The sequence below is a fragment of the Pleurodeles waltl genome, chromosome 5 (assembly GCF_031143425.1).
Source record: "Pleurodeles waltl isolate 20211129_DDA chromosome 5, aPleWal1.hap1.20221129, whole genome shotgun sequence".
Taxonomy (NCBI): Eukaryota; Metazoa; Chordata; class Amphibia; order Caudata; family Salamandridae; genus Pleurodeles; species Pleurodeles waltl.
Window position 1 is genome coordinate 1,308,753,124 of NC_090444.1, and position 12,505 is coordinate 1,308,765,628.

Genomic DNA, 12,505 nt, shown 5'->3' on the forward strand with positions numbered 1-12,505 from the left:
ATCTAGCGTGCAAGTGCATGAAGGATTAACAAAGTGCATCAGAATTGTGCCTGATAAATAATAGGTGATACCATGTGGTGAGTGCATACACATTCTCAAATTCAAGACAATAATGGCAGACTGATCTGTGAGTGCTGTTAAAGTAAGGTCAGTGGAAGAAATATTCAAGAGCTTTCTGTAAAGTGGAGAGTGAATCTCAGATAGATCAGGTAGACAGATTCAGGAGGTTTCTCTGACATCTGGTAATGTGAGAGGAACCACTGTAGATCAGAGCTGGGCTTCCATTACTTAGTATCTTACCTAGTGGCTTTCCTCAGATTTCAGAGGAAGCACTTTTTGTGCGGTGTCAAGACTCAGACTGAAATTCCAGAGAGCTTGACTTCTCTATAAAGGCAGTAACCAATCATCAGGAAATATTAACTTTCATGGTCTCATAAATAGACTAGACGGTCTGGACCAAGTTACGTAGTGTGTAATATGGGTGATTTCTAGCGTATGAGAGAGGTACGCCTTGCCTCACATTAGTGAGGCTATCACAGAGAACCTCAAATTAATGTGAGTAATCCTGATTTGCTCGTAGCTAATCAGTTAACCCTTCTCCATGTATGTTGTTGCTGTTATAGAAATTGAGGTAGAAAAATCTCTGAAGAGAGTTTGATCACTCTGAATGTGCACATTTAGGGCTCGTATTCCTTAGTTCTGGTTCACAGTCCTCCTAGCTATCTTAAGTATGTACTGTCCGCTTGACTTGGTTTGACCGTAGCACCAATCTTTATCTTCTATATCGCTTATATGACTGTTTCTCCATTTCTCAGTGGATCTTATCTGGATCCATGGGACTAGGATGTCCACCTGTCCCATTCTTTTGCCTGTAGAAGGTAGTGTCACAAAGTTAGCACAGGAGGTGATCCCCTCACTGTGATGATGGCCCCATGTACTTTTAAAGGGGCCCAAGTAGGTTCTGTCCTTTAAATATAGGGTGTAATAAGGATGTGGGTATGTGTTGTATACACCTGATTGCTTCTCGGGGCTCTATGATACATCCTTTCACATATTCTTTGTGAAACAGGTCTTTATCTTGTCAGTTCTGGTGACTGATGAACCTATCTTTCTCAATATGAGTTATAAGAATATTTACTCTCATTTGGAGTGGTAAACTATATTATTTTTTCCAATTTGAATTCCTCCCCTCCCATGGTTTATTCATTCACCTTTCACCCTGAAGAAGGTGTTTCTGCATTTAGTTTTTTCACAAAACCGTGCGCTGGTGCTTTTTGAATGAGTACCTTAAGACTACATTATTGTTTGAGGGTATATGAACAATATTCAGAGGGCAATGCAGGTCCCCTGGAACTTCATATTATTGTGCACTATATGAAATAAACATTATTGTATTTCGTGGCTTTAGATAACAGAGAGATTATATATGAAACGAAAAAGTGGAAAACACATTGATGTAATCTAACTTCTGTGCACAACCACCATTTATGAACGTTTTTATCTGCATATATTTTGTGGTTGGTCTTCAGCCCTAACACTGGATGTTTTAAATAGTATGGCTGGTTTGATGTATGCATAGTATGGATGAGGTATGTCTGTGATATGATTGAGTGACAATCAAGTTTAGTATGCGTGGGGTTTGATTGGAACTGCATAGAGAGTATTTTGTTATCAAAGGTTTCCACTAAACCGGGCAAGTAATATGCTTGAAGCAAGAGCCCTCACTCACCTTCCGGTGACATGCTTCATCACTGAAAGGGATTTGTTTTGATATATATATATATATATATATATATATATATATATATCCCTCCCTCTCTCACTCCAACCTAGGCCCCACCAACTTGAACAGTCGCATATCCTTCCTCCAGATACTACCGCTCCGCAGGACTCCTACTTGAAACCAACCCACGCATACACAGAACCAGATCAGGAGGACAAGCTTTCTCTTACATTGTTCCTTAAGCGTGGAATGACCTCCCTCTCCACATCAGAGCCTCCCCCTCTCTTCTTGAATTCCGCAAGAAGCTGTAGATCTGCCTTTTCAATTAACCAACTTACCATAGCTAGAGCTAGGCACATATACCTACTAAGCTCCAGGATACCCTTGCGGGTGATAGTGAGGTTTACAAATACATGTAACATACAATAACTCAGATAACAGCAATGGAAACATCATGTTGGCATGCTCAACTGTTAAGGAGGTCTCCCTGCTGCATTAGTTTTGATTTTTTAAGTACATCGTGGATTCTTCACTGTAGTTGCTTTACATATCACAACTTCAAGGCATATTGAAGGAAAGTTAGTGCACCTTGTGATGGTGTCACTAGAGACACTGAAAGATGTGCATCAATCTAGGATGTGGGTTTGTCTGTCACTACCTATACATCTAATTAATTGTTCGCATCTCATGCTTTTTGGCTCTCTGCCAAATTCCAGCATCTTCTGCAGGCATGCGCTCAAAAGGCAGTTATTAGGCTTCCTACATTCAGCGTGGTGAAGAAGGATGTAAATGTACATTTTAAAGGAAGAAGACTGATTAAGAAGCGACAACAAGACCTTCTTTTATAGACCCTGGTGATACCTGAAGCTTGTCTAGAATGGCATTCTACCAGTTAGGAAAAGCAGAAACATAAATAGAATTAATACCCACATGTAGGAGACAGCCAAAAGAAAAAAGGGGAGAATGTACTTTAACCAAAAACAGAACTATTAGAAACATTTGAATTGTAGGTTGCTTAAAAATCTACCATTGAATAGCAAATTCAAACAAAAATAGATGCAACCTTTTATGAAACACAAACCCTAAGGCTGAATATTCATTCTGATCAAGGAATAAATATGGACAGGTTTGGTGTGGTGCTATTCAGAGGTACTGTTAATATTATCATATAGACAAAGTTCTATATCAGTGTGTCATTGTCAACAAACACATTGAGAAGGGAACTCTGTCAAGACAATGAAGGTCATAGCAAAGTAAGACAACACGTATGTCATGACAATGAATGTAATAGCAAAATAAACTGCAGCATGCACTTTTCCAGTGGCAAGAGGTTTTCAATGTAAAAATGGTGAGACTAGGGACGGGGCAAGGGTTACTAATACAGAATGGATTATGGTTACAGCTATATAAAAGGTTAGATTTAGGTTCGCTAGAAAAAGAGTACCAGTGAGGTATGTATTAGGGAATTGAAAAGGACATAGAGAGAAGACAGTGTACTGAATAGGGATGGGGAAATGGTGTGGTTTATGGCAGCAAAACACCATTTTGGAGGTCGTAGTCATAGTAGGTACCCTGACAGACAATGATTATTAAGTTAAAAATATCTTTGCCAGGGGAGGGGGTTGAGTGTATGGATTCTTTGTCCTGCAGTTGGTAGTCATGTATTTTTCACCAAAACATAAACTGGTTGAGAACATTAGTGGATACAGTGAGCAAGAACATGCAAACTGTTTTCAAAAATGCCCTTTTTTGCGGGACAAAAACCTGCTATTTTGCCGCACCAAGTGATCCCCACCGCCAAGACATGGCTTTGAGGAAAAGATCCTGATTATCTGCATTAGGGCTGGCCATATATCCCTGAATTGAAGAACACAGGAGGATCAGCCCCAGGCACCAACTTATACCACCGTGAATTCATGCTCAATCATAGGCTACACCTTTATAAGCCTCCCATTGTTTGGGTACCTGTAGCACTTCAAGATCGATGCTCGCACAGAAAGCGACCACACATTTTGGTACTATGTAGTTCAGTGGTTCCCAACCTTTTGACTTCTGTGGACCCCTACTTTACCATTACTGGAGCCTGGGGACCCCCCACTGAATCTTTATAGGACTTTGGGGACCCCCTACTGAGTCATTACTGAAAGGTGAGGACCTAATCTGTTGATATTATTTAGTTTTCTAAGCAGTCGCGGACCCCCTGAGGAGGGTTCGCGGACCCCCAGGGGTCTCCGGACCACAGGTTGGGAACCACTGATGTAGTTAATTCCTGTTTTTTAACAAAAGCCTTGATTTGTGCTCTGTAACACCAACCACCAGCCTAAAGAGACTAAAATGGAAAGGTGTCTCTGCGAAGGCTTTTGAGGAGCACTGTCAACAGTTCATAGAAAACCTGACCTCAAGTGGCATGAGCCCCAAGAACAGGGTGGGAACAGGTAGCAAAAAACTTGATCTAAGCATTTCCCTCCCAGTCACAGTGAGAGTGGGCTCTCACAGAAAATAAAAAGATTCTGTTGCAGGCTTCCATCTTGTGTAAGGGCCATTAAAAAGGAACTATGTTAATTGCTCAACCCCCTTAGTAGTAATCCAAATGAGATGGGGTGAAGTGCAAAACTCGTAGCCACTAGGAAGATATACAAGAAGGACATGTGGGTACACATACGCACTGCTCATGACAATTTCTGGGTGACCCTCGTCTTGCATCCAAATAAAAAAAACTCAGAAACAATTCTGAGAGATAGTGAACGATTGCCAACAAAAACTTCCAGTGGCAAACTCTGCAAAGTGCCTCACACCAATGGGAGGCTTCATCACCACGGCACAAAGTACACATCCAATAGCTTAACAAAGCCCTCAAGCAGCAGGAATCATTTGCTGTTAAACCTTTCCCAGAAATGGCGCATTCAACCGCACAAGGTACAGAGTATAAAAGCAGCAGGAATTGCTGGGTCTGAAACTGGTGCAGAAAAGGGTCTACGAAATCAGCAGGGCACAGAACTGATAGGCTATTCCTGCAATCAGGCTATAGATATCAGCACTAGGGGCAGACGAGAAGGTGGACCAGGACATAACAGCCTACTGCAACAACTATTCAATGGGAACCCGCAATTCTGGGCCTCTCTATTGATTCCATTATTCAATCACTGTCACCAGAGAACAAAACCTTGAGTCTTGGAAAGAGGTGACAATTCATCCCATTTGTGAAGTAGGGAAGCCATCTGACCAGGGAAATTACTGTCTAATCTACCTATAGTTTAATGAAGCCATATTCTACGCAGGTCTCCTATCAGTGGAATTGGAAACGTGGATAGAAATAACGTCCGTTCCCCCCCCTCTTCTCTCCCCCTCACCAAGCAGGGGTTAGAAAGGGGCTGGGGAACACCGCAAACCTTCTCACATTATCATCCCTCACGGACCAAGCAATCAAAAACAAAACCATATTATACACTTTGTTGTGGACTTCAAAGCAGCTTTTGATTCAAATCTAAACAACCTATCATGGCAGAAATTTGCTGCAAGGAAAATCCCACCCCTTCCTTTTGAAAAGCTTTGTCACTTTGTACTCCAACACATGGCTTCAAGTCAAACTGGGGGATGGTACATTCCTGTCACGAAAAATAAGGACAACTACAGGTGTCAAACATAGCCACAACCTGGCCCCATTCTTTTTAACATTTTCCTTCGCTGATCTTTTCATGGTCCTTGGGGAAGTGAACGCGAATGCCCCTAACTGGGAGACAGACATGTCTGTTGTCTTCCATACTCTGATGACCCTCTCCTATTATCCCAGAGTGGAGCTAGCGGCACCTGGACTCTTTCCACCTCTACACAAATCAAAATGGGCTCACCATCAACCTCGCGAAAACGAGGATAATGATCATAGGCAAAAAGAAGTATAAACCAGGCCGGTGGCATCTAAAAGGTTTGGATGTCTTCACCACTGCAGAATATAATTATTAGGGCATCACCAGGGAAAGCGTGGAACCTTCCAACGACACCAAGAGGTTTTAAAGTCGAAAGCAGCCACGCTTTTATATGCACTCTACAAGCTCTCTAAAATGCTCCACAGTGCATTCTTAGAACCTCTAATGAAGGTAGCCTATAGTTCGGAGGTCATGTAGGGCGGTGGCTCCAGCTTGCTGGACAAGTTAGTAGCAGGCATCTACCGAAATCTGCTTCTCCAGCACAAACCTGGGTTGAATTTGGTCTGTATACTCTGTCCTGGAAAGACAAGCCGTCCTCCTGAAAATCTGTTTTAAGCTTCACTCAGCAGGTTCTGACACGTTAGAGGACCAACTTTGGACTGAAAAATCCAAAACAGATAGGCCCCCTGCTGCCTGGGGCTTCCTGGATCAGTTAGTCAAGAACCTATAGGCCGCCGCACTATGGGCAACCCCCACCTCCTTTGGTAACTTCAAAAGGATACTTACTAAAAACCAAAACCATCAGATTTCATGGCTAGCCGACAAACAAAAAACACCTTCACACCTGCCCCTCTGGGCGATTCTAGGTAGCAATATCAAGCAGGAACCGCATCTGGTCACAAACACATGCATGTCAACACATGTCAATCAACAGCTCATTCAATATACGCTTGGGGGGGCTACGAACCTTGGACTGTCAGCCTGCACATAAAAGGGAAAGCTTAAACAACCTATGCAGGCTCTGTTTCTCCTGCAGGGAAATACTTAGGCACACCACCTGCATTTAACCTGCCCAAAGAAAGACGGGCACTTTTAAAACCACAGTTCCTGGACTTGGGCATTCGCTCCTGCAGATCTGCCATAATTGCCTGCTTTTCTGCTGAACATCTTATCCTGACAGCAAGAATCCCAAAATTCATGCAGATGATTGAGAGAGCTCTGAACAATCTAGCTTTCCTGGACTAATGCACCTATCAGCCATTTAATTTCCGCTTCACTAGGAATGTATGGTGAGAAGTGCCAGTGATTTATAAAGCAGTTTCAAACCCCTGTGGTCGATGAAGCATGCGTGTAATGTGCACTGTGAAAAGTCAAGACAGCACTTTACACTCAACATGTACACTTGTTTCATGTAAGCGACCCTTGCAGGTCAGTCATGCTCCATTTTGCACTTTCTGATAGTAATATTTTAAATTTGTATGCTTTAACTTGTAAACATTTCCTATGCAAGTCATTCTTCTAATGTTTTTAGCATGCAGAATAAGAGAAGAGTTTTGAAATGGTTTTGATTAATTATACAAATAAAGATATATACAGATACAAAACATGCTATTTTGCATCTGTGAACTTTATTATCTCTGTAGAGAGCAATACATTTCTTGAATAAATGACACGTGTACTATAAATATATTTCATAAATACAATTAAACATAAATAGGATTTCTTACTCTTTCTTCTATGATTGGAAGCGAAAGATCGATGAAAGGCTCTTGCACCGTTGAGATCTTTGTTGAAAATAAAAGAGAAGAATATATTTTATATCATAGTCATCATTCTCCACAATCTCTCAGATAACATACAACTCCCATTTTGAAAAACAATATATTTTGTTTTATAGACCATTCTATCCACACTACTACTAAGACCATTCTCTGTTCCTCCACATTTGCATAAAAACTGGAAAGCATGAATTATTGAAAGAGGCAGATTTATTAATTCAGTTGGTTAAAATAAGAAGTTACTTACCTTCCATAATGTCCTATCTGGTGGAAACTACACCTAGCTGCAGATTCTTTATCTTAGAATATTCTCCAGACCTCAGGCTCCGCATGTCATCGGTGTCGTCTGAGCCGGAAGTGATTTCTGTGGCATCTATAACGGTGCCACCTAGATGCGCTGATGTCAGTTTCTTTTCACACCAGAAGGGTGGAGCCATGAAGAACACTGACCACAGGTGTGGATGACTAGGGCCCTGAAAGGGATATAGCCCTGTCCCTAAAAATCCATTTGCATAGCGGGGAGGATAGGTGGGCCAGTAAGGAATCTCCAGCTAGATATAGGGCCTGATTTAGATTTTGGTGAATGGGGTTACTCCATCAAAAACGTGACGGATATCCTGCCAGCCGTATTATGATTCCATAATATTCTATGGAAATCGTAATGTGGCGGATAGGATATCTGTTACCTTTGTGAAGGAGTAGACCATCCGCCAAACTCTAACTCAGGGCCATAGTTTCTACCAGATAAGGCGTTACTGACGGTAAGTAACGGGTTCATCTGATACAGACTTCTAGCTGCAGATTCCTTACTGTCAGAAATTGGGTCTCCAGTTGGCAGAGGTATGCACCCTGCCAAAGTGGGGGCCACGATCCTAGTGAGGGTAAGTCAGTTATACTTCCTAAATTAACCTATGCTCACCCTCTGGTAGTTTGGCACAGAGCAGCCAGCGTAACCTAAGAGGCAATGTGTAAAGCAGTGGTTCCCAACCTTTTTACTGCTGAGGACCCACACTGAATCACTACTGGAAGCCGGGGACCCCCAAGCAATTTGTAAAATTTAAATTTCAAGCATTAAAACAGTAATTCGCAAAAAATACACAAACCAGTACTCAGCAAACAAATACTTGAATTACTCAAAATATAATTATTTTATATTGAAAATATATGCAAAAATCGAAAAAGTTGAATGGGAAGCTTGGCGCTTCATCCCAGCAAGTAACTTTTCAATGTTTGGTTTAATTTAGCAAAGCTGAATCCTGAGGTCAGATTCTACATTTCCCATTCAATTTCAGTTTTTACTTTTTAGGTACACAAACCTGAGAAAGCCTTTTCACATAAATATGTGGTGGGGAAAGTAAGTAATACCATAAGGGCCTCTCATCTCTCCAAAGCCTCTCTGGCATTTGTTTTATAGCACCTCTCATAATAGTGTCTGAGCACTTTACAGGGGACCACAAGGTCTAGGATTCACATGTCATCCACACAGTTAGGAATTTTCTAAGAGTGTTTGGCCTGGAGAAGCACAAACTCAGGATTCAGAACATAATACAGTGGTTAGGGTTGACTTTAATAATAAGAATGTATTTCAATGCAAGCACACCTTTTTCAGCAGCATAAGGAAAATGAGACTGTGGAAAAAAAACAATTTTCTAATTTGTGCCACGCAGTTTGCATGCCGCTCTTTGATGGCAGTTCATAGCTCACTGTGCTAGATTATGATTGTAACTTATGAACTGCACAGTAACAAAAGAATCTCTGTGACAAAAGCAGTAATCCAATGTGCTATGCATTTACAATAGCATACTTTGCATGATACACGTTTGTGGTGTAGGCTCTCATTATCCTAATGAGACTACTGGATTTATGGGCGGCAAGATCGTTCGCAGTGTGGGGGACTAAGTCTGACCCACGGTGAAGGACCCTTGTCACCCCAAACCCGGTTGTTGCTCCGGCTAACTAGCAGTGCCGCATCTCTCCCAAAGGGAAGAGACGACTGGGCAGCCGAGCGCATGACATCTTAGTACTTCCCATGGAAGTCGTGGTCACTCAGTTCACAACCGGTTCTCTCATACACAGTGCGGTCTCATATATAAATGACGGAGGCAGTTTGAGTTTTAAAGATTGGTTTAATAAAACGACCGCATTTTAGATAACAAAGCGTGAGCTGCTATAACCAGAACTATACAACACAGTAGGATTGAAATAGTAACGAGGAGAGTGAAACACAAGAATAAGGCTATCATAGTGCAACTAAATTATGTTCTCTCTAAGTTATATTTTGAGCACAGCCTATGAAGCTCTAAGCCTGCCTTTCAGGTTCCCCCGGGAGGACATCAACCCTCATACCTGAGCAAAGGCCTGTAATCTGCATCAGCATCTCCAACAGGGCAGTCAGCATCTAGTTGTGGGTTCCTGGTCGGAATCTCCCTCTTACGTGTACCAGGACTAGAAAGTGTTTTTATAACTAACACGCCGATGTTCTAAGAAACGTCCCTACGTAAGAATGTGTACTTTCTACGAACCCTAGAGACTAAACTTCTACCACGTCTATCGGCAATGTACCAGACTGTATCCTTGACTGAAGCACAGAGCGAGCAAGAATGTATTGTTTGAGAACACAGTGCTAAAGTAAGCTAAACAGTGTGATAGAATGAAATAAAACAAGACCGTGAAGCTGGTTATTGTAAAATAACAGTGCGAGGTTAAATAAAATGAATCTAGGGCAAAGTGCACAGAGGCCTAATACATTAAGCAAACTTATCTTGCCCTTAGAATCTGCAAGTCCAGCTAAAAGCACAAAAGCCGCCCTACAGATTTTACAGTTGACTGTGGTACATGATCTAAGGGCTTGCAATGGTCGATTTCGATCAGACAGACCAGCAGCTCCAACCTATTTTAAGGGAAATTCCAGGTCACATATAGACTTTGTAATGGCTACCCGGAATATATGGGACCAAATAACTGATTTCAAGATAGACCATAGGACAGAGAGTGATCATTTCCCCCTCCAACTATGGCTAGACTCTCAATCATTTATTATTAGATCCGAAGAAGAGACCCTATTAAATACCACGGTCGCGGAGCTAGAGGTAACCAATAACAGGCGTGCTCTAAGATGGCCATATATCTTGGGAACAGAAAAGACGCTGATAAATATTTACAATGTATTTACTGAAACGGTAGGAGACTTACAGTCAGCATTAATGGGAACACAAGGTGTTCTTGATTTACATCTTAAGCTGGTAGATGCACTAACTCCACTAGTGAGTAAAATTTATAAAAAAGATGGTAATAGGATAAGGAACCATCTTGAGGCAGCGAACCCATGGTATAACAAAGATTGTCGAATAGCAAAATCAAGACTGATCCAGGCAGTAAAATCCGGGAACTGTTTGGATATAAAAAGCAGTAGACTAACCTACAAAAACACTATGGCCCAAGCTAAAAAAGTATGGGATGAAAGTCTTTGGGAGGATCTCTTGAGTGCAGCTAAGTTACGGGATCAGAGCATGTTCTGGAACTTAATCGCTAAGGGAAATAAGCAGGGTAGATCAACAAAGGATATTTTTTTAGATGAAAACACTTGGTGTGATCACTTCACTAAGCTCTATGCTAACAAAAAGGAGAGTTTGCCCTTCGGGGACTATGAGACAAACTTAGAAATGAGTATCGCTCCATTATCTTTTAGTTTAGAAGAAACTAATAAGGCTTTATTAGCTGTGAAAATGGGCAAAGCCCCAGGCCCTGATAAAATTCCCGGCAATCTACTAAAATACGATGTGGATGTGTGGGGGCCTTATATAAACTACCTGAGTAATTCCATTGCGGCAGGCACCCCGATCCACGATTCATGGAAAGGGGCAGAAATTACAACAATTTAAAAAAAAGGTGATCGCTATGATCCAAGCAATTATCGCCCAATAAGTTTAATAGACACTTTTCAAAAGATATATGCCAGACACATTTTAAATAGGCTTTTAGATTGGATTGAAGAGACTAAAATAATAACCAAATATCAGGCTGGGTTTAGAACAAAAATCAGTACGGTTGACCAGGTATTTAGGTTTATGTGCATCTGTTGGAAGTACATAAACATAAGGAAGGGTAGTCTCTATGTGGCATTTGTGGATCTAAGGGCCGCCTTTGATCTTGTTCCTCGCAATTTGTTGTGGACTACACTAAGGAACATGGCGGTCCCTGGGGAACTACTTAAAGAACTTATCAAGCTACACACAGGGAACTATGCAAAAATTAGATGGGGAAAAGAAGGAGAAACCTCAAGGGCCATACCTGTAGACCGTGGTGTGCGCCAAGGTTGCGTGTTAGCACCTACACTCTTCTCATTATATGTTAATGATATTCCGAGCTATTTAAGGAATTGTGTACATGACTCCCCGAAGCTAGGTGGTGAGCCGGTTACGGCATTATTATTTGCCGACGATACCATCCTTATTTCTCAAACTCCGAGAGGTTTGCAAAATTTGGTGGATTCTTTTCAGAAATATTGTGTGGGGAAGGGGTTAGAAATAAAACCTACCAAAACTAAGTATATGTCCATAAACCCCAAGAAGAAATCCCTCAGGAATAATCTGTCCTTGGAGAATCAAAAACTGGAACAGGTAGGGAGTTTTAATTATTTGGGGTTAATGCTGGATAGTAACCTGTCCTGGAAAGGACAGATGGATAAAAGCATCTTATCCCTTAAACAAAACTCAATGCCTATTTTAAAAGTACACGGAGCTAGTTACTCTAAAGCAATCTCACCGGCACTTGAAGTATATAAAGCGAAGGCCCAATCGGCCGCTCTTTATGGTGCTGAACTCTGGGGCTACTATTGTAACAATAACTTTGGAAAAACGGAAAACCACTTTGTACGAAGGCTATTCAAAATACCAACAAGAACTCCTCTAGTCCCTGTTTTCCTTGATATTAACCTTAAAAGAGCAGACTATCAAGCATTATTAAGACCACTGCTGTATTGGGTTAGGTTATGGGTAACCCCGGAGTTGAGTGATTACAAGAGTGGATTAACTCAGATAGATGGTCATATGAATACCCCTTGGTTAAAATATGTATCTAAGTGGTATGAGAGATTAGGTTTATCACACCTATGGGAAGTTCCTCAGAATATGACAACATGTACTAGGAAATATGTAAAGGACACCTTTTGGTCTTATGTCAATGGAGAGCTATTGCATAGTTCATCGATTGGTACTTTGACTTTAAATTTTTTAAACATAAAAGATACACCTTATTTCGAATTTTTTTTGGATGAGATCGGTCCTCCACTGGCAAAAACACTATACTTACAGTTTAGGTATGGGGTCTTACAGACTAATGCATACACATGCAATTGGGGA

At 41.3% G+C, this 12,505-nt stretch overlaps 1 protein-coding gene across 6 annotated transcripts in view; it reads right to left on the bottom strand.

The window, feature by feature from the left end:
- USP45 (ubiquitin specific peptidase 45) overlaps positions 1–12,505 on the bottom strand; it is an 883,181-nt gene that overhangs the window by 189,908 nt on the left and 680,768 nt on the right. For all 6 annotated transcript variants that reach the window (XM_069235543.1, XM_069235541.1, XM_069235545.1 and 3 more), the window contains one exon: positions 7,095–7,151. In XM_069235543.1, coding sequence (XP_069091644.1) covers positions 7,095–7,151 — 57 coding nt within the window. The remainder of the gene's footprint in view (positions 1–7,094; positions 7,152–12,505) is intronic.